At 49.8% G+C, this 24,905-nt stretch overlaps 3 protein-coding genes across 6 annotated transcripts in view; 1 reads left to right on the top strand and 2 right to left on the bottom strand.

Annotated features, from left to right (window-relative positions):
- Window positions 1-5,934, bottom strand: part of GJC2 (gap junction protein gamma 2) — a 39,580-nt gene extending 33,646 nt beyond the window's left edge. Inside the window, exons 1-2 of one of the 2 annotated variants that reach the window (XM_069859193.1) lie at window positions 5,746-5,934; window positions 2,978-3,057 (exon numbers count right to left, since the gene is read on the bottom strand). The gene's annotated coding sequence lies outside the window, so the exon portion shown is untranslated. Of the gene's footprint in view, window positions 1-2,977; window positions 3,188-5,745 lie in introns of those variants that run through there. The other variant, XM_069859192.1, reaches the window with a different exon arrangement.
- C6H1orf35 (chromosome 6 C1orf35 homolog) overlaps window positions 1-24,905 on the top strand; it is a 404,048-nt gene that overhangs the window by 370,521 nt on the left and 8,622 nt on the right. The gene's annotated exons all lie outside the window — the stretch shown is intronic.
- On the bottom strand, window positions 8,479-24,901 carry GUK1 (guanylate kinase 1). Of its 3 annotated transcripts, none has more exons than XM_069859205.1 (8): window positions 24,844-24,901; window positions 17,601-17,714; window positions 15,728-15,769; window positions 14,312-14,408; window positions 11,493-11,631; window positions 10,494-10,578; window positions 9,442-9,527; window positions 8,479-8,654 (listed from the first exon to the last, which is right to left on the bottom strand). In XM_069859205.1, the coding sequence occupies exons 1-8, from the start codon at window positions 24,881-24,883 to the stop codon at window positions 8,619-8,621; spliced, it is 639 nt and encodes a 212-aa protein (XP_069715306.1). In that variant the 5' UTR covers window positions 24,884-24,901; the 3' UTR covers window positions 8,479-8,618. The 3 variants fall into 3 exon arrangements, with proteins under 3 accessions (XP_069715306.1, XP_069715308.1, XP_069715307.1); XM_069859207.1 differs by lacking the exon at window positions 24,844-24,901 and adding an exon at window positions 21,450-21,571; XM_069859206.1 differs by lacking the exon at window positions 24,844-24,901 and adding an exon at window positions 20,954-21,082.

Genomic DNA, 24,905 nt, shown 5'->3' with positions numbered 1-24,905 from the left:
GGGACCAGAGAGGCAGCCAGTTTCATAGAATCAGAATCACCAGGTTGGAAGAGACCCACCGGATGATCGAGTCCAACCATTAAACATGCAACATGCAATCATTAAACATGCAACCATTGGCTGCATGAAGGAAGATCCTGTTGATCTTTCAAAACACTGTTAGCTGCTGCAAAAGGACCAGTGAAATGTCTTCCCTGTGACCACAGTGGATAAGACAAGGGGGATCAGGGTGGATTTCAGCAGTATAACCAGCGAAGAACCCAGAGATGCTACCACAGCACCGTTGTCTGTGGGTTAGGAGCAGGTCTTAGAGCTGAGAGGGGGTGAAGCTGCAGTGTGATGGCCCCAAAGTGCAGCAGCACCCATGCTTCAAAGTGCAGATGGGGCAAAATACATAATGCATTTTAAAAAACGTACATATATAATGGTAAAACAAGTGTGGGAAAGCTAATGTGATGGATCCAGGCTGCTCTTGGGTGGTGCTGGCAGGGACAAGGTGTGTGAACAGCACCTGGGAGGGAGCAGAAGGGATGTTCAGCCCAGGTTTGAAGCCGCAAGGATGTCCGTGCCGGCTGAGATCACTGTAAGCGTTATGGCTTGCTGGCCTCCGTAGGTCAAGCTACCGTAATAATTAGCAATCAGATACTGAATCGATGAAACATGTGAGATCATCCTCTTCGCTCAGGGGAACAGCCTGACAAGCTCTCTCACCCCATGGACACCAGCTGTGGCTCCCTGGGGAGCGCGATCGCCCCACTGGTGTGGGCAGCCACACCAGTCTCCCATCTCCACCTGGATCCAGATGTCATCGGCTCATAGAATCACAGAATTCCAGGTTGGAAGGGACCTCAAGGATCATCTGGTCCAACCTTTTAGGTGATCTGGAGTTTCAATGAGATGGCCCGGCACCCTGTCAAGCTGAGCCTTCAAAACGTCCAGTGTAGAGGAATCCACCCCTTCCCTGGGGAGATTATTCCGATGTTCAACTGTTCCCATGGTGAAAATTTTTCTTCTGGAATCCAATCAGAATCGCCCCAGGAGCAACTTGTACCCATTCCCCATTGTCTTTTTCTCCTCGTAAAAAAAAAAAAGAAGTTCTCCATCCTCTTGGCAGACACCCTTCATGTACTCGCACACGGTAATAAACTCTCCCTTAAGTCTTCTCCTGTAAAGGCTGAACAAAACCAGTTCCCTCAGCCTTACTTCATATGGTAGGTTTCCTAGTCCTCCGATCATCTTAGTGGCCCTTCTCTGGACCCTCTCCAGCCTGTCTATATATATTTTTCTTTTAGCAGGGACCAAAACTGGACACAGTACTCCAGGTGTAGCCGAACAAGTGCTGAATAGAGTGGGATAATGACTTCTTAATGTCATTTTCAATCTCCAGCCCTTGCCACCACGTTCAGGAGGCATCCATAAGATCACCAGCACATTCAAAAGTAGCTCAAGTATCCAGCACTTCCAACTAAGAAAAACTATAAGCTTCCCCTTTTTCCTCATCCTGTACGTAGTTAATCTGGGTCAGCACATTGCTAGTTGTAACAGGGGGGACTGGAGCATCACACTTGGCTTTTTGGAGAGTTTTCCTAGCCGGGCTCAGTCCTCATCACCTCTGTGCTGGCTTAGGGAGCCAGGGGCACCCCTGAGCCTAGATGCCCACCATGAAGGTGCTTTGCTTTCCATCAGCAAGACTTGCTTGATAGCAAACAGGAGCAGAAAGCTTGATGCTTCAAGGGAATATCAGCATCAAGAATTGTTTGGGTTGGAAGAGACCTTAAAGCCCATCCAGTTCCAACCCCACTGCCATGGGCAGGGACACCTCCCACCGGATCAGGTTGCTCAAAGCCCTGTCCAACCTGGCCTTGAACATCTCCAGGGAAGGGGCACCCATGGCTTCTCTGGGCAACCTGTTCCAATGCTTAAATTAATACACAACTTGATGTCTACAGCTTCACGCTGGACTGAGGACTTGGCCACTGCAGGGCTGATGGCAGAGTGGTGACCACCCTGTCCTTCCCTGCACCCATTCAACCCACCTCATGGGGGTCTCCTCCCCATGTGGGTTCAATAAAATAATCCCCTGTATGGGATAACAAAATAAAATCTATATCTTAGCCAAGCTCCACCTGGGCACTGGAGGTTTTGCCTTTTCTGCCTCCCTTGTTTTTTATTGCCTCCTTGCATCTCTTGCAGCTGGGATAGGGAAAGAAACAGCTCAGAAAACATCCTGTTCCTCCTTTTGTGTCTGTGGAGAGAGAAATCAGACGTCAGGATGGGGATGCATCCCCGATTTCACAAGCGTCCGGTTGTACCAGTTGCCGCTGCACTCAATCTGAATTGCAGATGGCTTCTGGCTATTTACGGGGCTGGAGCCACGTCCTGGACAAGTGGAGTCACAGCTGCTATTGTCAGAAAAAGATGAGCCTGTACTGGATTCCCTATTTTTTTCCCCATTTTTGGAGGCTGGGAGCAGCACTGAGCCAGAGAAGCAGGGAGCGTGGGGGTGATGCTGGTGTTTCACCCTGGCCGATGCTTCTCATGGTGCGTGCCACCTTGTCCAGAGCCAGTCGGGTTTATGGATTGGCATCCCGCGCTCTCCAGGGATGACACAGTTGCACATCCAGTCGATGAGGCTGACCCAAATACAGCACCCAGCGAGGCGGGCACATCCCAGCTCCTGGTCCGGCTGCCAGGGCAGCTCTTATCCTCATGCTGCTGATGGAGCTGGAGACAGCGTGGCTCCTACAAGCACCCTGGAGCATCATTCACTGATGAGATGCTCCCCAGTACCCCGTGCTGGAGAGAAAACTCAATCCTCTCCCACAACTTGCTTTCCAGCAGCAGTATGGTCAGGAAAAACAAGCCTTGGAGGAGCAATGTCTTGGCCAAGGGGTGCCAGCATGGGCTGGATCAGGTCCCACCAGGGTCAATTAGCCCAAATGATGGTTATTAGCTCTTGTGGTTTTATGGGATCTACCTGTTGTCAGTGTTCGTGGTGCTGGTAGGTGTCTCAGCACGAGGCAGCAGCAGCCGGGATGCGGTGGTCACCTCAACGTCCTGCAGGAGAGCACAAAAAGGGCATCAGCGTCCCCAGGCAGGAACCACAGCTCCTGGCATAAAACCAGTTTCAGCTGCAGCCCCCTAAAAAGAAGCCCACAACCCAGCATGGCTGGGTTCCTCAGCCAGGGAAAGCCATCCTCAGTCCTCCTCCCTGTGGTTTCCACAGGCGTGCTCCTCATCTGCTCCAGTGCAAAGTCATCCAGCTTCATCTGGCACCAGAAGATTTTGTACCATAGCAGGTTGGGGAGCACTGGCAGCTCTGCTGTGGATGGGTGACCCCAGGGCGACAACCCAAACCTCCTGAAATAAGCCTCTTGGCTCCTGTTTGAGGCTGTGCAGGCTGCTGAAGGACTTTCTAGAAGAAGTTTGCTGCATACCAATCGGAATGCAAGCACTGGTATAGCAGAAAAAAGTGGCTTTTTGCCAGAAAACCTTCCTCGAATCTCTCAGCCACACCATGCCAGGCAGCACTAACCCCACTGATGTGCTGAATTTACCTCTTTGGAAGGTCCTGTTTGCACGTGAGCAGCCCAGACTGGCTTGCAATGAGGTTTTTCTCTCCACACAGATACTTCTGACAGCACTCAAGTCGGTATAGCCACAGCCCTACCCGTCACACATCAACCCCATGCACTGATGTGACCACATCCCACCACACTTCTGCACCTGGAATGCTAAATCCCAGTGCTCGTGATTAGCACACGCAGACCGAGCTGGACACCAACGAGCAAGCAAGAAAAACACAGTTATTCCTACTTCTCTTTTTGCCTCATTGCTTATTTTATACGCTGGCCACCCAATTATTTCCCGGGCCAGCTCTGCCCCGTGGCAATTACATGGAAGGAAGCTTGAAAATCAGGGCTGCCTCCAAAATCAGTGAGATGCCAAGAAAAGCCACGGCAAGGACAAGTCTCTGGACCGTGGGATCATCGCTGGGGAGCGATGCTGGAAGGATACACAGGCAGATTGGCTTTGGGCTAATTTTGGCTGCTTGAAGCTATCCTGGAGTGTGGCTCCAGCCTTTGTTGGCTTCCCCCAGGATGATTTCGGCTTCCCCCAGAGCATTGCCTGCCCCCGTGCATCCCTTCGTGATGTCCTTCCCAGGCAGCATCTTGGTGCCGTTGGGTCAGAGCAGAGGTCACCCCTGCATTAAAAACCACTGCCTCACACCCCTGTTTGCCCCTTGAAGCTGTATTTCTATTGCCAAAGACCTTGAATGAACAGAAGGGTGGGAAAAACAATCAGCTTCTACCCCCAAAAACAGTGTAACAGCCCGGATTCAGCAAAAACCCAGAAGAGTAAGACTGCAAAGCTATTGTGTTGAAGCAAAAGTGCTATTTTTTTCTTTTTGCATCAGCTCCAAAATAGCCTCATCCCAGCCAGGGAGAGCCCCGGGGGCAGGTTTTATCCGAGCTCTTCCCCAGCGTAACTCCTTGTATCATCCCACACACCCTTCTCATGGGGATTAGCCTTCCTCCCCCAGCATCGTCCTCCTGCGGGGATGTAGGATGAGGTGCTGCCATGCTTCCTAAAGCATCTCACAGAGCTGAAAAGAGCTGAAACCTCTTCCATTTTATCCCAGTCTTACGGAATAGTGGAGATATATATATATATATCCCTTTTTCTAACATTTCTGCAAGCAGCCAAGGAGCAAGCCTGTTCTTTCACTTGGAGGTACCTCAAGATGAAGTGTCCAGAGTCACAGATACATTTTGGGGGGGAGAAATTCATCCCCACAGTCCCATAGGACCAAGAGATGAGGTTTTTCAGGATAACTAAAAACTGCATTTGACAGCATTACATGCCTCTCATCCTTTATCTTGCCCACCTTCACCCCCAGATGCCCCAAAGTTGTTGGCTGGTATGTTCAGTGCCTTCCTGCCTGGACGATCTCCTGGGTGGGAAATGGGGTCCCCCAGGACCAGCATCTTTAATCACAGAAAACCCTGGGCAGGGAGACTCCTGTACCTTCACTTCCAAACAGTCTGATCCCTCGATCCCATCAATCCCATCCCCGTCCCCACAGCGAGTGCCGAGAGCTGCTGTTTGTGGTTGTGTAGGACCCTGGATTCAGCAGCCACTGCAACCGTGATGCTCAGCATGGTCCTTGCCTGCCCCCGGGATGGCTGCATCCTCAGCGAGCCTGTCCCAAAACTACAGATCCAGAAAGCTGTTTGTGTCTGTAAACGCAATTAATAAGCCAACCATCCCATTTGTGAGGGTGCAGAAATTAAACTCGCTTCAACAGGTGCCTTCGCCCACCCAGTTATGAGATTTGATGCGCAGTAGGGCCCCTCCAAAGCACTAAACACGGAGAGGGCACTGCTGGCAGCACCCAAAAGTGACGTGTGAGATGCTCAACGGCTGTTATCGCCCGCTCAGCAACCAGCTCTGCTCCAGCAACCCCTTCCCAGAGCCTCCACCACCCATCGTCATCCCAAGAGCCACCCCATCACCTCGTATTAGCGTCGAGCATCCAGGCGTTGGCTGCTTCGCTCCGTCAGCCACAGCAGCCGCCGCTAAAAGCAGGTCACCCGATATAGAGCGGGTTATTGAGGACTTCCCTCTCCGTTATCGCCAGGGATGGCGGGTGCAAGTGGTCTCAATGACTTTTTGTTCCTTTTTCCGAGCGGTGCTGCCGTAGGGCTGAAGCATCATTCCTTCCTATCCCCGGGTACCACTCACCTCTCCTGGAGGGACACCTGAAGGCTGGGCTCAGGGCTGGCAGCCACGCAGCTCTTGGGGCGTTGGAAGGAGGGCGTTGAATGCAGCTGGCAGGCATTTCCATCTGGTGACAGCACCGCAGGTCCCCGGCGGTGGCTGGAGACCACCGGACTGAGGCCAGCACCCTGTCTTGCACCTCAGCTTTTTGCCACTCCACAGCACCAGCCGCCTGAGCTTTCTGGCTGTCATTTCTGCCATCTAGAGGGGACGCTTCCCTATTGCAAACGCGTCGCTCAAATCATAAACCAGCCTCCCCTCCATGATTTAGAAAATTATCAGTGTCGATCACTCGCCACTGCAGGAAGAGCCGGACCTCAGCAACTCAAACCACCAGGCTGGGGAAAACCAGAAATGGTGAAGCAGTGACACTCCCAGAAAATCTCTGGGGAGCTTTTTCCCCGGTTGTTTCACCTAAGCTATAACCTTATAATATGAAACTTATGACAATGGATTGAGGGTAGCCCTGAAGAGAAGGACTTGGGCGTTGCTGGTGGCTCAACATGAGCCACAACGTGTGCTTGTAGCCCAGAAAGACAATTGTATCCTGGGCTGTATCAGGAGAAATGTGGACAGCAGGTCAAGGGAGGGAATTCTGCCCCTCTACTTTGCTCTGGTGAGACCTCACCTGGAGTCCTGCGTTCAGTTCCGGAGTCATGGGTCTGTCGGAGCAAGTCCAGAAGAGGTCACAAAGATGATCAGAGGGATGGAGCACCTCCCATATGTGGACAGGCAGAGAGAGTTGGGCTTCTTTAGCCTAAAGAAGGCTCCAGGGAGACCTTATAGCAGCTTTCCATTACTGGAAGGGGCTACAGAAAAGCTGCAGAGGGGATCTTTATCGGGGAGTACAAGAATAGGATGAGGGGGAACAGGTTTCAGCTGAAAGAGGGGAGACTTAGATGAGATACTAGGAAGAAATTTTTAACTCTGAGGGTGGTGAGGCACTGGAACAGGTTGCCCAGAGAAGTCGTGGCTGCCTCATCTCTGCAGGTGTTCAAGGCCAGGCTGGATGAAGCTTTCAGCAACCTGATCCAGTGGGAGGTGTCCCTGCCCATGGCAAGGGGGTTGGAACTGGACAGTCTTTCAGGTCCTTTCAAACCCAAGCCATTCTATGATTCTATGAACAGAAAGGAGGATTTCACAGTATAATCTATAAAAGATATTTAAAGCAGCCAAACAGAGATGAAGGATCAAATCATCTCTCTAAATACATGCAAGGTACAGAAAGGATTGCCCACGGTTGGCTTCTGCTTAATGGTGTCCATAGCATGGAAGCTGGACTTGTAGAGTGGGACTGCAGGTACACTGGAGAAGAGCAGCTGAGCAAACTGGAGAGATGGGATGTGAAAAGGATGAAATACAAGAGCTGTATGGCACACTCGTGTCCTGGGAAGACAGGAGAAAGTATATTTTGGTGAGAAAGTATCGAGCTGGCTCTGCATGGTCCAGCTGTGCATGGTCTGCACGAGGCTAGCTTGACCTGGGTTTGGCTTGTGGGGAGATAGATGGAAGCCATCACCTGTAGGACAGGAGCTCTGCATGACTTGTCCTTCCTCAAGGATCAAAGGCAAACAACCTGTCCCCTCCAGGACAACAGGCTCTGGGATAAGAGTGTCTGTTAGCAGCAACTGTTCTTTCCCTGTAGCCCAAACCCAGGTTGACCTCCCCGAGGTATCAGGTGCAATGTTGCTTGTCTCTCTCCCACACTTACCTCTGGTGAAGGCTGAGGTGCTTTGGATACAGGGAGTCAGTGAGGAACCAGCCCCTCCAAGGAGGCTCAGCATAAAACCTGCTGGAGGGACCAAAGGGCTCAGAACTTACATGGAAGCATCAAGGTTAAGGCTAATGAATGCTGGAAGTGCAAAGCTCTCCAGGTCTCAAGTCAGGGACCAGTACAAGGATCAGGGCTAGGTCAAATGGATCGATGATCCAAGAGGTCTTTTCCAACCTAGTGAATCTATGATTCTATGATCCCTCCAAGAAAAAGGGATTTATTGCTGCCCTCAATCACAACATCCAAAAAGGCTGCACAGCTTGGGAAAGAAATAATTTCTCCTCCGACTTATAAGAGCATCTCAAAATCTATCTGCGCCTAAACTCAAGTGGAACAAGCAAACGTGCATTACAGGATCGCTGGCAGAGGAGAAGCAGCTCAATACTTTTCCCCCGGAAATAAGGGCAGTGGATAGATCATATCCCACAACCATTCCCTTCTCTCAGCTTACTAAACCAACTCATCTATTCACAAGGGCTGTTGGGAGCAGCCGAGCCGCAGCGACACCACAAACCACTGCAGAGGCTGGGGGTGGCAGGCACAGAAGGTGGGAAACACCTGGATCTGCAAAAGGAAGCAGGAACCAGAGGGACCAAGAGGATGCAGGCACTTGTGATATCAAGGGTCAGTAAAGACGGGAGCCCCTCTGTCTGCAGGCAGACACGTGGTTACATCGATCTGCGTAGCTCCCCTCCTGCGAGTGGCTTTAGCTGGGCACATCTACCTCCTCAAACACTGCAGTGGGACCCTAAGCCACAGGCCAGGGCCACAGGTGCCCAGACAGCTCCTCCACAGTCTCACAGAACGGCTCTGCCCTTCCACAAAAGATCCCAAGCAATTGCTTCTGAAACATCCCTCTGAGGTACAAACCTGGGAGAGCCCACACCAAGCATGTGGTGAACAGAAACACAAGCGTGACTGGGTTTTGTTTTCTTTCCTTTTAATAGAAACATCCTAGGGCAACTTGGGAACAGGATCAGCCTAAAGGGAATGTCTCGGAATAAAATGGTGTGACGTGCTTCAGGAATGATGTGCAAAGTTAGAAGGTCCAAGCAGGCTCAGCTCAGGACTTCCTGGATTCTTGGGTCTTCTTGATTTCCTGCAAGGAGATCAGGAAAACAACTGAGTGTCTGCTACTCTGAGAACAACTCCTATTTTTACAGCTCTGGAGACCATGAGAGATGATCCTTTCAGTACCGAAAGGGCCTACAGGAAAGATAAGGAGGGGCTCTTTATCAGCGAATGCAGTGATTGGACAAGGGGGAATGATTTTAAGCTGAAAGAAGGGAGATTTAGTTGAGCTATTAGGAAGAAATATTTTCCTGTGAGGATGGTGAGACACTGGAACAGGTTGCCATAGAAGTCATGAATGTCCCATCCCTGGAGGTGTTCAAGGCCAGGTTGGATGAGGCTTTGAGCAACCAGAAACAGTGGCAGGCGTCACTGCCCATGGCAGGGGGGCTGGAACTGGATGGGCTTTAACATCCCTTCTAACCCAAACCATACTATGATTCTATCATAGAACCAGCTCAACTTCACAGCATTGTAGGACCAAGCCTAGAGTATGCATGAGCCTTTAGGGACAACGCAAGCTTTGATTTTGAGGCTCTTCAAAGACAGCCCATCCCTTCCACATGCCCTAGGGATGCATATTTATTTTGCCCCCAAGCCAGTACTGTGCTGGATCGGTTTCCCACTCTTAGGCCACCGATCCACCATCACTCACACGCGATCGGTGCTCAACTGTGTCTCTCAAAAGCTCAACATTGAACAATTGTGGGCATGAGGCCAAGTTTCTGTGGCTGCCAATAGACAGACCCTCACCTGCTCAGCCTAGAGGCCGTGCCTGCTCAGGAAGCGAGGCAGAAAAGCCCCGAATAACTCACCTCCAAGAGTACCTCCTTCAATTCAGAATAGGCTTTTTCTAAATCATCGTTAATAATCACCAAGTCGAACAGGCCAGGTTCTTTACCTGGGGAAGGAGATGAAGACAGAGGCGTTAGAAGGGAACACGTTTCATACCTGTGTCACTTCTCATGAAAGACCTGAGTTCTTGGGGCATTTCAATATTATTATTTCAGCCACTGCTAGTGAGTTTCTCTGCCAACCACCCACAAGGAACCGCTGGGAGAAACAATGCAGTATGGTGCTCAGCTCAAACTCAGCTACCGTTGCAGCCCAGCCACTACTTCTTGGAGAACACGTCAGATGTTCATGGAAAAAACAGCTCCTAAATGGCTAGTCAACAGCTGGCTGAACATAAGCCAGCAGTGATTCAGGTAGCCAAGGAGGCCAAAAGTATCCTGGCTTGGATCAGCCATGGTGTGGCCACCAGGACCAGGGAAGTGATTGTACCCCTGTACTTGGCATTGGTGAGGCTGTACCTCAAATCCTGGGTTCAGTTTTGGGCCCCTCACTAGAAGGAGAACACTGAGTTGCTGGAGCGTGTCCAGAGGAGGGCAACAGAGCTAGTGAAGGGTCTAGAGGACAAGTATTATAAGGAGCAGCTGAAAGAAATGAGATTATTTAGTCTGGAGGAAGCTGTGGGAAGAACTCATTGCTCTCTACAACTCCCTGAAAGGAGGTTGTAGTGAGGTAAGCGTTGATCTCTTCTCCCAAGTAACAACCAATAAGATGAAAGGAAATGGCCTCATGTTGTGCCAGGAGAGGTTTAGATTGGATATTAGGAAAAATGTCTTTACTGCAAGAATGGTGAAGCATCGAAAGAGGCTGCCCAGAGACGTGGTGGAGTCACCACCCCCAAAAGTGTTCAAAAAACGTGTAGATGTGGCATTTTGGGACATGGTTTAGTAGGCAAGGTGGTGGTGGGCTGACGGTTGGCCTTCATGATCTTTTCCAACCGCAGTGTTTCTATGATTCTACATTACCAATGCATCTGCTCTCCCTGCACACATCACTCAAAGGCCCTCGGACTTACTAAGTTCCAAATCTACACGGGCTGCAGTCAAACGCTTCCTTAAACTTTCTTCCGTCTCAGTTTTCCGGTCACGTAGTCTTTTTTCCTAAACCCAAGGATAAATTATATTAAAGAAACGCGTGTCCCTAACATTGTGTGAAGAAACCACCACCCACCCCACAAGCCAGTGCTGTCTGCCCCCTTACAGGAGATGTTTGCTACCACTGGTGACCACAGGCAGCTGAAATAACACTCTGCAAAGGGTGAGGGACCTTGTTTGCTGCCTAAAACAAACCAGCAGCCAAGCTCAGTTTGGGCTCAAGAGGTCCTACGCACAGCTTAGGTTCCCAGTCTCTGTTTTCCCCTGCCCCAGGCACTGCTGGAAGTGAAATCTCTCTGCTGGGCTCTGTTGACTTCCTCCTCCATAAACTCAACGAGAAACACAGACTGTCTGACTACTGAGAGCAAAAGGGGAGAGCCAGGAGTCGTGGCTTTCACTGCGCAGCTCTAGCAAGTCGCAGACACATCTGCATCCCTCTCTGGACCATGACCATGACTTGGTTTCTCCCAGAGCCACGTTGTGATCATTATTTACACAGGGCCCCATAAGACAAGAGGGGTACAGAATTTCAGATGCTGCAGAGAACCAGCCTCCCTCAGTTTAACTTTAAGAGCTGGAGGTAGATCTCAGCACGAAAACCTCCTCCTCTCCCCAGTGTTAAAGACAATTAATGCATTTAAAGCCTGGCCAAGCTGCAATGGAGTCTATAATCCAATGCAAGCAAACGTGCTGAGGTATGGAAACTGTGTGATGGACTCAAAAACCAGGGCACAGGAAAATTTATCCCTGGGAGCAAGAGGTTGGGGAGTTAAGAGTGGGCACAAGCAGCAGTGTGCTCAGCAATGTCCTTCCCATCTATTTCACAGCCCTAAAAAAACATACATCAATACACCTATTGCTTCCAAGCAAGATGCTGATTACCTCTAACTGCCTAACGGCAAAGGAAGGCGGTCGCTCACCAAGATGTCTATGGACGGTGGCTGCACAGAGATGTAGATGGGGTTCAGGTCTGTCTTCTTGATGTTCTTCACGCCCTGGATGTCGATGTCAAGGACACAGATCTGGTTCTGGGCCTGAACAGCCTGCACGGCACCTTTACTGCAGACAGAGAAAAGAGGGAAAGGGTCAGAGTCCAGCTACAGCACTGAGGGTTTGGTTTGTTTCCCCCCTCCAGCAGCAGGTCTTCGCCTCACAGGGCTCCCCTGAGCCCAACAGCGGCAGGAGAAAAGAAAGAGACTGCTCTGCTCTTGGTAAACAACTTTTCTTTCCCCAGGCATCCTCTGGGTCCCTGGGGTGGAGCAGGGACCTGCTGGCTCTTGCTAGAGAGGCTGGTAAACCCACGATGAAGGAGTGGAAATGGATAATGTGTCACTATCTCACAAGCAGTGTGGCTCAAGTCCACTCCGTGAAGCTCCTGCCTTTGCCCTGCACAGGAGGAACCTTCACCAAAAAGCAAAAAGACTGACAATGCCCTTCTCCAGCAATGCACTGATCACCATACCCCCTGCTCTTTCCTGAAGGACTCTCGACAGAGATTCTCTATAGCCGTAGAGTCATTTGGGTTGGAAGGGATCTTAAAGACCATCCAGCTCTAACTCCCCTGCCACGGGCAGGGACACTTTCCACTGGATCAGGTTGCTCAAAGCCCCATCCAGCCAGGGGTGGGGCAGCCACGACTTCTCTAGGTAACCTGTGCCAGTGCCTCACCAACCTCACACAAAAAGTCTTCTTCCTAATATCTAAATCTCCCCTCTTTCAGCTTAAAACTGTGGCCCCTTGTCCTACCCCTGCACTCCCTGATAAAGAGTCCTTCTCCAGCTTTCCTTGTAGGCCCCTTTAAGTACTGGAAGATCGCTATAAGGTCTCCTTGAAGCCTTCTCTTCTCCAAGCTGAACAACCCCCACTCCCTCAGCCTGTCCTCCTATGGGAGGTGCTTCAGCCCTCTGATCATCTTTATGGCCTCCTCTGGAGGAGGAGAAATGTCTCAGAATCATAGAGTCGTTACAGTTGTAACAGACTTCTAAGATCATTAAGTCCAACAATCAGCCCAACACCATCGTGCCTACTAAACTATGTCACAAAGTGCCACATCTACATGTTTTTTGAACTCCTCCAGGGATGGTGACTCCACCACTTCCCTGGGCAGCCTCTTCCAATGCTTCACCATTCTTTCAGTAGAGACATTTTTCCTAATATCCAATCTACACCTCCCCTGGCACAACTTGAGGCCATTTCCCTTCATCCTATCACTTCTTACTTGGAAGAAGATACCAGCACCCACCTCACTACAACCTCATTTCAGGTAATTGTAGAGAGCAATAAGGTGTTTTCTTAGTACCCACCCTAAGGAAAAGGCACCAAAAGCCACTCCACCTGTGAATCAGGCATCGGGGAGCAGCTGCCTCCACCAGGCTGGATTAAGCAGGACACACGTGGAGCAAGGAAGCCTGTCCTACGCAGGATGAAGTCAGAGATTAAGGAGCCTGAACTCAATTTCTCCTCAGTGCTGGGTATTTGGAAGACGAGCTGCCAGCTTTTGCTTCTCCTGCCAAACCAGTGACACTGGAATAATCAAGGCCAAGCTCCTCAGAAGGAGCTTGGCCAGACCCCTACAAGGCTGCCATTCGCTGTGGTGACGACGGCGACACACGTGCACATTCAGCTCGTTAAGAAAAATCCGCCTGAAAAGTATTTCAGGCCAATTTCCTTAATGCAAGTAATGAAACATCTCCAGAAACATCTACCTTTCCTCCTTAGCGGATCCTTTACTATAGTGCCGTGATTTTCTCAGAGTAATTACATAAGATATCTGACTTCTAATTAACATTGTGGCTTAATGTTTTATTGATCAGCAGCCCCAGAGCTGAGGGCAATGCTATTTTAAAATCCTGCTAACTCTTTAACCCCAGTGGAGGGTGCCATGCAATTTATCTGTTCTTAAGCAGCCACTTTGCTAAAGCAGCAGGCATATTTGTTTCACAACAGCGAATATGGATATGATCTCTTCTGCTCCTGAATTCATGCAATTCAGATCATTAGATAGCGCAGGGATAATGAGATTAAGTCTCCATTCTCACCACTAATCTCTACAAACAATTGGAAAACATTAAGGAGCATAAACAGACTGTGAAAATCAACCCTGTGTAAGAAAAGCATTAAGTACATGAACTACTTCAACAGCCCTAAAACACTGGAGGCTTCTACCAGCCTTCCAGTACTTCAAGGGGCCTACAGGAAACCTGGGGAGGGGCTCTTTATCAGGGAGTGCTGGGACAGGATGAAAGGGAACGGTTTTCAGCTGAAAGAGGGGAGATTTAGATGAGATATTAGGAAGAAATTTTTGACTCTGAGGGTGGTGAGGCACTGGAACAGGTTGCCCATAGAAGTCATGGATGTCCCATCCCTGAAGGTGTTCAAGGCCCAGTTGGATGAAGCTTTCAGCAACCTGATCCAGTGGGAGGTGTCCCTGCCCATGGCAGGGGGTTGGAATTGGATGTTCTTTAAGGTCCCTTCCAACCCAAACCATTCTATGGTTCCATAGAGAACCTCATAATGCATCGATGACTTAACTGCGAAAAGTTAACTCTCTGCAAGAGTTAATTTTGCAATCTCAATAGAGCCAACAAGGACCCCACTATCAGAATAAAATGCCTTGCTTGTGGCCAGGATCTGAGTGTTTGGGGGAAAACAGTGTTGCTAATTTCAAATATTCTTTCCTCCACCATCATCTCAGCTCCCAGCACCCGGGCTCAGCAGCGACAGCATCTGAACCGCGTACCTCGTCCCGTACATATTTCCAGAGAACTCTGCGTGCTCGATGAATTCCCCAGCATCAATTTCTTTCTGCATTTCCTCTCTGGTCACAAAGTGGTAATCTGGATAGGGAAAGCAGGAAATAACAGCCAGAAATCAACAGCTTTGAAGGTAAGGATCACGGTCAAAATTACGCTCATGGGTGCTTGGAGAAGTATCCTAAAATCCACTTTGGACAACACTAGGAGACTGCAAGTATCTGCTTTCTTATTACCACATACAGCATCATTCTAATTGCCCAGAGACCTGCTCCAAGTATTCTGAAGTGTTCTGTGTGGCCAGAAAACACAGAATCATATAATTGTTGAGATTGGAAGAGACCTGAAAGATCATCAAAACCAACCACCAGCCCAACCCCACCGTGCCTGCTAAACCATGTCCCAAAGTACCACGTCTACACGTTCTTTTGAACACTTCCAGGTAAGGAGATTGCACCACTTCCCTAGGAAGCCTCTTCCAATGCTTCACCACTCTTTCAGAAAAGATTTTTTTCCTAATATCCACTCTAAACCTCCCCTGGCACAACTTGAGCCCCTTGCAGGTGCAGTGGGAAACTTCCTCCCCACAGGTGTGGAACACTGCAGGGCTGCTGGGACCTTTAATTTGAATGCATTTATGATTAAAGACTACAAGGGGATGGGAGACAGAGGAAGATAAAAGGGAACATCAAAACCAAATGAATTAAAAAAAGAATGCTTCTCTACCTTTTGTTAAAATGCCTCCCTTTCACTTCAGAGTGCAAACTGCCATCAGCAATTAAGTGCAAACCTCTCTGAAATATGCTAACAAACCAGAAAAGAGAAAAGCAGCCAGCCAGCTGCACACAAGTCATTAATACGGATAAAGGCATCTCATTAAGCACTTCCCAAAGCTGCGTGCACTTGAGGTGCCTCACCAGAGTGACCTGGCACTTGGGAAAACCAAGCCACTCATGGACCAAGCATGGACAAGGGCACTTAAACCAAGAGCCACGGTTTAAAAACCTAGTGGGGTTGCCTACAGAAAAGCTGGGGAGATCTCTTTATCAGAGAGTCTAGGGATAGGACGAAGGAGAATGATTTTAAGCTGGAAGAGGGGAGATTTAGATCAGGTATCAGGAAGAAATGTTTAATTGCGAGGGTGGTGAGGCACTGGAACAGGTTGCCCAGAGAAGTTGTGGATGCCCCATCCCTGGAGGTGTTCAAGGCCAGGCTGGATGGGGCTTTGAGCAACTTGATCCAGTGGAAGATATTCCGGCCCATGGCAGAAGGGGTGGAACTGGATAATCTTTGAGGTCCTTTCCAACCCAAACCATTCCATGCACTTCACGTAGAAACTCAGCATTTTCCAGGTGACTTGTTTACTGAGTACGATTAAAGAGACCCCACTGCAACTCACTCACCTTTGCCATTCACTTCTCCAGCTCTTGGCTGCCTCGTGGTATCTGCAAGCAAGAAACATCCTTGTAAATTTTTGTAAGGAATGCTTTAAATTTTTGTACTGTGCTGAAAATTCTTTTCCCCCGGGTTTATAAAACATTAATTTGTGTTTTTTATTTTACTATTTTTTTTTTAAATTTTAAATCAATAAGTAATCTAGGACTAGCATTTGCTTCGCTAGCCCCGGCGTTGCTCTGTACATAAGCTTCAAAGTTTCCTTTCCTTTTTTTATTTGTTTTATATTTTGCAATGTTTTTTCTCAATATTTAATAGTAATCATCTCAAAGGAAGTAATCATCTCAAAGACACAGGCAGCAGATTAACCCCATCGGGTCATAAGCTGATCCTCTATTTAAAATGATCAAAGCTTCAGCAATCAGCTAGTGCAGCATGCAACGACATGCAGGATTTGCCTTAAATCGAAGAATCAATTAAGACTGTAAAGGCTGAATGGTGGAGTCCCTATCCCTGGAGATGTTCAAAAAGTGTGTAGCTGTTGCGCTTCAGGACATGGTTTAGTAGGCACAGTGGTGTCGAGCTGACAGTTGGACTGGACAGTCTTAGAGGACGTTTCCAACCTCAGTGATTCTATGATTCAGCTCCGCCACAGCCTTCCTGTGTAATCCTAGACATGCTCCTCAGACCTCTGTCTCAGTTCAGGGGAATTAGCGGTGCCCTACTTCGCAGAGCGATCTTCACTTTAAAAGATCACGCAGCACCTACAGAGGTGCTTAAAATAGCCAGATTTAATGAATAAGGGCAACCTCATGCTGAATAAACCCGACAGCCTTTGAATCCTGCTGGAAGTCGTTCAAATGAGTCTTATTTTAAGAACGTGCTCTGCAAACCAAAAAGGAGCTGACGGTCACCACAAAGGGCAAGGCTGATTATTTTACTTAGGACTGGCAGAAGTTAACCTAATGCAGGAAGGCTCTGATCACCTGTAAGTTTTTATAAAGCATCAGTTGTCAAGGTCTAAGTGGCCTATGGAGATTGAGGAGAAATATACCTACCAAGAGGCAACCCTGGGGAAAGCAATAAGATTTTGTTTGGATTGAGATGAGACATTGAGCTCAATCAAGAGCATGGGATGCAACACATAAAAGGAAAGATAAAATTTATAGCTTTTTTCATCTCCAGTAACATTAAATTTTTAAACATCCAGTATTTGCCCTTTCGTGGCAGAAAGAATCCAAATCTCGAGGATCTCAAAGCAATGATTTCAGTTGTAGAATCCAAAGCATTCGGATGGTAAAAAAGAAATCAGTAACATACTTAAAACACCTTGTAGAGTTCCAAGGAAAATCAGGTGAATGAGTTGCGGACACAGCCTGAGTTCTGAGGGGAACCTTAAAGGTGTCGCTCAATAAAAAGGAAACAAGGTCAGTATTTTAAGAGCCAAGCTGCCTGAAGGAAATTCCCTGCACTCACTCTGTTGTGGATGGACTTCAGCACTGCCAGGTGTAAGTGGACCGAGTTGACGAGCCAGGAGTCATTTTCACATTACAGGGAACCATCCCAGGTAGAAAAAAAAGGACCCTTGGCCAGCACTTAGTGACTGAAGCAGAAAAAGTCAACAAACCACCAGAGCAATGGCAGGAGGAACCTACGCAAGTGATGGGGAGAATCCAGGCAAATCCTAGACCTGCTGCTCAATACAAGTAGTAAAAAGTATCCTGACTTATTTAAGCATCTCAAAGAGCCCACAGAGAGCCTAGGACACAAGCCAGCCCCCAAAGCCCATTATTTGGGGCATGAATACAGCTACAGAAGCAGGCTCTGGGCTACCGGCTGAACTTCTCCACTGCTTTTCCCAGAAGACATACAGATACTCACGGGAGACGCTGAAGCCAAAGATGTTCTCGTAATCTTTAAGCAATTTCTTTAACAAAGTGCTCTTCCCTGCACCCGATGGGCCACTCAGAACCACTGGTCTCGGTCCCTGCATGGCTGGAGAGACAGAAAAATACGTGTCTGGTTAGAAACATCCATGGGAAAACATAGCTATGGATTCCCAGAGGCATTCAGCCCCACAAAACAGTGTCTATCCTTGATTCTCAGATACAAGATCCTCCAAGCAAATCTGAAGTGATGAGAAATGTCAAGCCTACAGCTGATAGGAAGTAACTGGGAGAGCAGGAAATACTGGGAAATGCAAAGAACTATTAAATCAGCAAACACTGAAGAGAGTGGGAGCTGCTACCTCTGTACTGTGCCGAAAAAGCCAGGCTGGGAGCCCTGAGGACTCGGATATCATTCTGGGAAGCGGGCAACGGAGGCCACCAGCAATGCAGCACCTTGCTCCGCTGCTGGCCCCAGTTCTTATCCAGGGAACAAATATTTTGGACAAAGAAGGGACACAGATCACTGCAGCACGGACACTTAATTCTCCAGGGACTAAACTCATAAGATGTGACCTAAAGGAGGGGGAAATGAGGCTCCAGCTGCCACTAAACAAGGATAATTCAAGCTCGCTCTGTCCTAGCTCCATTTTCTGCCACCAAGGTTGGGTGGCAGAGCTCCAACGCTTCCTAGCTCTGGGAACCAAAACCTAGGGAAACATGAGGAAAATGCTGTCTGGGCTTGGTGGCATTTGGAAACATCATAGGACATGCGCAGATACTGGGCCTGGATACTACAATTGTCCTTGCTGATAAGAGGTACATGGTCTGAACCAGTTCTGGAGTCCTGGAACACCTTCGCTATGAAGAGAGGCTGAGAGAGTTGGGGTTGTTCAGCTTGAAGAAAAAAAGATTCCAAGGAGACAGCCTTCCAATACTAAAGGGGGCTTAGAAGAAAGATGAGGAAAAACGTTTTAGCAGGGCCTGCAGCAGCGGGACAAGGGGTGATGGGTTTCAAACTAAAAGAGGAGAAGTTTAGACTAGATATTAGGAAGAAATATTTTACTCTGAGGGTGGTGAAACACTTGAAGAGGTTGCCCAGAGAGGTGGTGGATGCCCCATCCCTGGAAACATTCAAGGTCAGGTTGGATGGGGCTCTGAACAACCTGATTGAGTTGAAGATGTTCCTGCTCGCTGACGGGGGGTTGGACTAGATGACCTTCACGGTCCCTACTAATCCAAATGATTCTATGACTCTATGAATGTGGGTGGGATCTAGGACAGCAACACGCTTTGGGGTTTGTTTCCCGATTCCCTGGAAGACCAGCTCCAGCTCAAGGTGTCTGGTGGCAAGATCGAAGGGTTTAGATCCTGGTACAGGAAAACAAAGGCAGCCTGGGGCCACACAGACTCTTCCTGCAGTTGTCTCTTCAGCCAGAAAGGAAAACCAAGGCATTTTCATGTGCCTGCCTCTCTGAGAAGGCAGAAAGGTGAATTATTAGCGTGACAGCAAAGAACAAAATCCTGTCCCACAGTGCAAGGGGTTCCACTGGGGACCCTCATCCATCAACAGCAACTCAGCAGCTTCTAAGCCAGAGACGGAGACCAGACTAGGACAAGCCAAGCAGCCTATTTGTCCTATTTTAAATCAATTAGACTTTCTGCAAGCAGTAAAGCCCTGGGAAGTGCATTTTTTTGGCCTCGTCAGCTGGGTGAGGCCTTGGGAACAATCTGCCAACAGACAAGACAATATCTTTCCACTAAATCAGATGATAGCAATGTCACCCTGACCTGACAAACCCTTTTACACAGCCTTACGCCAACTCCTCCCCATCTCTCAGCGGCAGATCGTGCTGGCTAATCTGGCCAGGCTGCCTCCCTGACACCAGCCCACATGAGGAGGATACCTCCTCATCCCTAAATCCCTCCTGCACAGCTATCAGGCAGCACAACAGCTAGGAAACTACACGGGTTTCCCTCTATTCCCTGAGGATGCTTGACCAGTCCCACCCTATGGGCACGGCCACGTTGCTGGATCAGGCTCCACACTCTGAAAAAAACCACAACAAGGCTGAACAAACCCTTGGAAATCCTTCTGGGGACCCGTCCTACCTTTCCGATAGACCTTGATAATTTCCATACAGCAAAGGTTTAGTCTAAATGATCAATACAAAACACAATAAGAGCTTTACATTGGAGAGGGGAAGATTTAGACTAGACATTAGGAAGAGATTCTTCACAATGAGGGTGGTGAGACACTGGCACAGGCTGCCCAGAGAAGCTGTTGATGCCCCCTCCCTGGAAGTGTTCAAGGCCAGGTTGGATGGCACCATGGGCAGGGCAGGTGTCCCTGCCCATGGCATGGGGGTTGGAACTGGATGATCTTTAAGGTCCCTTCCAACCCAAACCATTCTAAGATTCTATTCCATGCTGGCAGCAAGAAAGCAGAAAGGCCCTTGCCGAGCTGTCCAAAGCATCTCCCCCTCTTCAACCTCTGCCAGCTCCTCTCACCCACATAAATACAACAGGCAAGCTCTGACCATCATTTATGAAACACTCCAGTAGAGAAAGAGGAGCTACACGAAGTGCCTCATCCTCCCTTATCCCAGTGCAGTTCCTAACAGGGCTGTTCCCAAGTGATGCTCCTCGCTCGGTAGTCACTAAGAGCCCCCACATGCAACATTTGGATACCAGCAAGGATTCTATCTGTCCCTTTCACGGCTTTCCCTCCACTTTTTGTGTTTGCTGTGCCAACACAAACTGCTCCAGACAAACAAGTCCTGGTTCCTGCCTGCAGAGCCCAGCCAGGATGCTCACATCACACAATGGTTTGGGTTGGAAGGGACCTTAAAGATCATCCAGTTCCAACCCCCCTGCCATGGATCAGGTTGTTCAAAGCCTCATCCAAGCTGGCCTTGAACATCTCCAGGGATGGAGCAGCCACGACTTCTCTGGGTAACCTGTGCCAGTGCCTCACCACCCTCTCAGGAAAAAAATTCTTCCTCATATATAATCTGAATTTCCTCTTTTTCAGCTTAAAACCATCACCCTTCATCCTATCCCTGCAGTCCCGGATGGAGACCCCCTCCCCATCTTTCCTGTAGCCCCCTTTAAGTACTGGAAGGCTGCTATAAGGTCTCCTTGGAGGACATCCCAGCTGTAGGAAAAAGAGCTTTTCTCTCTCCTCCTTCCTGATTTTATCCATCCTTTAGCAGGCAACGATAGGAAATGAAGAATTTAAAGATGCCCAAATCACTCACAACCATTTCATTCAATCCAGGACATACTGGGATGGGATTAGAGAATGGGCTGAGCAGTGGCTGGGAGCAAGCTCCAATGCATCCTTACCTTCTGGTTTTGTTCCCTTTCAGCCAAGCTAAAAAGCCCAGCCCCTGGCAGCAGCGAGAGGCAAGCGAACTGGCAGAAAGCTGAGCTATTTCTGAGCCGCCTAATGCCTTAATTACCAAGCCGCAATTTTAAGATAGCCAATGAAAACCCTTTGCTGGTCTTTAATCCCCTCTCACGGTTTCTCCTCCGCTCCCTGCTCTCCTGGCTGGCTGGCAAAGCTGCAGTCAAATACTGTCAGCCTGGAACTTCAGCAAGTGGCACAACTGTCCCTTGCTCTGCACGTTGCCCTTACAGACCCACCAAGGTCAACAAACTGCAGTTGGTGGGTCAAGGCAGCGGCTTGTTCGGGTTGGGAGTGGCCTCTGGAAGTCTTCAGCCCACCCTCCTCCTCAAACCCATCACCTCCGCAGCTGGTAGTGCCCACAGACACCAAGAACGGAGGCTCTTGGATGATGTGGATGCACATCAAGGCGTAAAACCCCAGTGCTACACTCACATTACACACCCAGCGCTTGTGTGGTTGAGGCAACTCTTCCAGAAAACCACTCCGTCTTGGAGTTAGATGGGATTTCACTTTCAGCAGGCAACGGTCCTCTTCTTCTGGATGAAGTCCGCACAACTGCTGCCTCCAGCCCCTGCTTTGCCTCATAGAATCACAGAATCATTTAAGTTGGAAAAGACCCTTAAGATCATTGAGTCCAACGGTAAACCCAACACTGGCAACACCACCACGAAACTGTGTCCCTTAACAGCACAACTCCACATTTTTTAAATCTCTCCAGGGCTGGTGGCTCCACCATTTCCCTGGCAGCCAGTTCAAGTGTTTGACAACCTTTTGGGGAAGAAATTTTTCCTAATATCCAATCTAAACCTCCCCTGATGCAACTTGATGCACTGGGATGATGGAGATGCTCTCCTTTACCCCACTCCCTTTTTTCCCCAAAAAAGGCTCAGAACCACAGCGAGAAAAGGCACACGGATTGTGATCCCAGGTCTCAATACTTTGGGAGATAAACCCAAATAAATAAACCAGACTTGCAGGTGCTTCCTCTCACCTTCCTCCAAATGCATCCCTTCCCTTTCTGTGCAGGAGAAAACGAGAATTGATTTAGAAAGTAAAAAAGGACTTGGAGATGATCACTTTGAGATGTGAGCAGTGCAGATGTTGGAGCTCAGATTTGGTTAAATCCATGCCCTGATCTCAAGGAATTGCTCCCAGTTACAACCAGCTGGCCAGCACATACCAGGCTTTCTCCACTCTCCCAGCCCTGCAACCACATCTCTGCTTCCAGCAGCAACCTGAAACCCTCAAAAACCACAAGAAAAGGAGGATAAAAAGCCTGAGAGACCAGATCTGGTGGATACGGGGCTTTTTACATCTTCTGTGTGGTTTCCAGCCCAGCAAGGCAACCACGCATCGCATTTCCATGGAATCATTTAGGCTGGAGAAGACCTTTTAAGATCATCGAGTCCAATCCTTAATCCAGCACTATCAACTCCACTGCCAAACCACATCGCTAAGTAGGTTTTCTATCTCTCTGCAGCAGTAACATAGAGACGTGGAATCATTAAGGTTGGAAAAGACCTCTGAAATCCTCAAGTCCAACCATCAGTCCAACACCATCACGCCTGCTAAACCCTGTCCCAAAGTGCCACATCTACACATCTTTTTAATCCCTTCAGGGATGGTGACTCCAGTACGGCCCTGGGCAGCCTCTTCCAATGCTTCACCACCTTTTCCGTGAAGGAATATTTCCTCATCTCCAATCTAAACCTCCCCTGGTGCAACCTGAAGCCGTTTCCTCTCCTCCTATCTCTTGTTACGTGGGAGAAGAGACCAGCACCCACTTCACTACAACTTCTTTTCAGGCAGGTTTAGAGAGCAATAAGGTCTCCCCTCAGGCTCCTTTTCTCCAGACTGAAGAGCCCCAGGTCCCTCAGACGCTCAACATATCATAGAATCACAGAATAAAATCACAGAATGGTTTGGGTTGGAAGGGACCTTAAAGATCATCCAGGTTCCTCCTAAGACGGTTTTGAATCCCAGCCAGCAGAGCATGGCAGGATGGAGCTGGCCAGGGGGGTCTGGTGCATACTCCCACATTTTGCGATGCCACAGTCAGGGCCGAGGGCCAGTGGCCACTCAAGGGAGGTGGACACCAAGGGAGATGCTCACAAAGGGAGGTGGATGCCAAGGGCGGCGGAGAGCAAGGGAGGCAGAGAGCAAGGGAGGTGGATGGCAAGGAAGGTGGACATCAAGAGAGGCAGATGCCGAGGGAGGTGGACGCCAAGATGTGGATGCCGAGGGAGGTAGACATCAAGGGAGGTGGACAGCAAGGGAGGTGGATGCCAAGAGGTGGATGCCAAGAGGTGGATGCTAAGGGAGGTGGACATCAATGGAGGTGGACACCAAGGGAGATGGATGCCAAAAGAGTTGGATGCCAAGGGATGTGGACACCAAGGGAGGTGGATGCCGAAAGAGTTGGATGCCGAGGGAAGTGGACAACAAGGGAGGTGGATGCCAAGGGAGCTGGAAGCCAAGGTTGGTAGACACCAAGAGGTGAAGCTGAGGGTGGTGGACGTCAAGGGAGATGGGTGCCAAGAGAGTTGGACACCAAGACAGGCGGATGCCGAGGGAGGCAGATGCCAAGAGGCGGATGCTGAGTGAGGTAGACATGAAGGGAGGTGGTAACCAAGGGAGGTGGACGCCAAGGGAAGTGGACACCAAGGGAGGTGGACGTCAAGAGGTGGATGCTGAGGGAGGTGGACATTGAGGGAGGTGGATGCCAAGGGAGGTGGTCACCAAGGGAGGCGGACAGCAAGAGAGGTGAACGCCAAGAGAAGTGGATGCTGAGAGAGGTGGATGCCAAAGGAAGTGGACATCAAGAGAAGTGGTCACCAAAGGACGTGGACAGCAAGGGAGGTGGATGCCAAGGGAGGTGGACACCAAGGGAGGCAGATGCCAAGAGGTGGATGCTGAGGGAAGTGGACAACAAGAGAGGTGGACGCCAAGGAAGCTGGAAGCCAGGGGAGGTAGACACCAAGAGGTGAAGCTGAGGGTGGTGGACATCAAGGGAGATGGGTGCCAAGAGAGTTGGACACCAAGAGAGTTGGATGCCAAGAGGCGGATGCTGAGGGAGGTAGACATCAAGGGAGGTGGACGTTAAGGGAGGTGGACGTCAAGGGAGGTGGACGCCAAGAGAGGTGGACGCCAAGAGAGGTGGACTTCAAGAGGTGGATGCCGAGGGAGGTGGACATTGAAGGAGGTGGATGCCAAGGGAGGTGGCCACCAAGGGAGGCGGACAGCAAGAGAGGTGGACGTCAAGAGAGGTGGATGCTGAGAGAGGTGGATGCTGAGGGAAGTGGACATCAAGAGAGGTGGTCACCAAAGGAGGTGGATGCCAAAAGAGTTGGATGCCAAGGGAGGTGGACGCCAAGGGAGGCAGACAGCAAGAGAGGTGGATGCTGAGGGAAGTGGACATCAAGAGAGGTGGTCACCAAAGGAGGTGGACAGCAAGGGAGGTGGATGCCAAGGGAGGTGGTCACCAAGGGAGATGGACATCAAGCAAGGTGGACAGCAAAGGAGCTGGATGCCGAGGGACGTGGACATGCAGGGATATTCCCCTGTTCCTATGGTTTTAACCACGGCACCACAGCCGGTGAGGCGGAGGGCAGGCATCACCAGAGCTAATCAAAATTAATCCTAATTAGCAGGGAGGCTTTGCAGAGGAGGTAAAACCACGCGCCAAGCAGCCAAGGCGATTAGGGGCGGTTTCCCCGGCCCCCAGGCAAGGCCTCCCGACTTAGGACCCTAATCCCAGCCCCTATTTTTAGCGGCCCCCGCTCCCCCAGCGCGTCCCCAGCCTCCCCCCGGCGGGGTCCGAGCTCACCCGCCCGGGTGAAGGGGCCGTGCAGCCGCCGCCAGGTCATGGCAGGAGGGGACAGGGCGGGG

Source organism: Phaenicophaeus curvirostris, chromosome 6 (genome assembly GCF_032191515.1).
Source record: "Phaenicophaeus curvirostris isolate KB17595 chromosome 6, BPBGC_Pcur_1.0, whole genome shotgun sequence".
Lineage (NCBI taxonomy): Eukaryota > Metazoa > Chordata > Aves > Cuculiformes > Cuculidae > Phaenicophaeus > Phaenicophaeus curvirostris.
The sequence above is the reverse complement of the archived record's forward strand: the minus strand, read 5'-3'. Positions and strand labels throughout refer to the sequence as shown.

Bases quoted from the DNA above. Each gene is read 5' to 3' on its own strand.
- GUK1 (XM_069859205.1), bottom strand. From the start codon at position 24,883: ATGACCTGGCGGCGGCTGCACGGCCCCTTCACCCGGGCGG. The intron at 14,409-15,727 runs GTGAGTGAGTTG...TTCCCTATCCAG, and splicing joins TGGAGAAGTGAATGGCAAAG to ATTACCACTTTGTGACCAGA. The intron at 11,632-14,311 runs GTACGCGGTTCA...CTCTGTCTGCAG, and splicing joins GGAAATATGTACGGGACGAG to TAAAGGTGCCGTGCAGGCTG.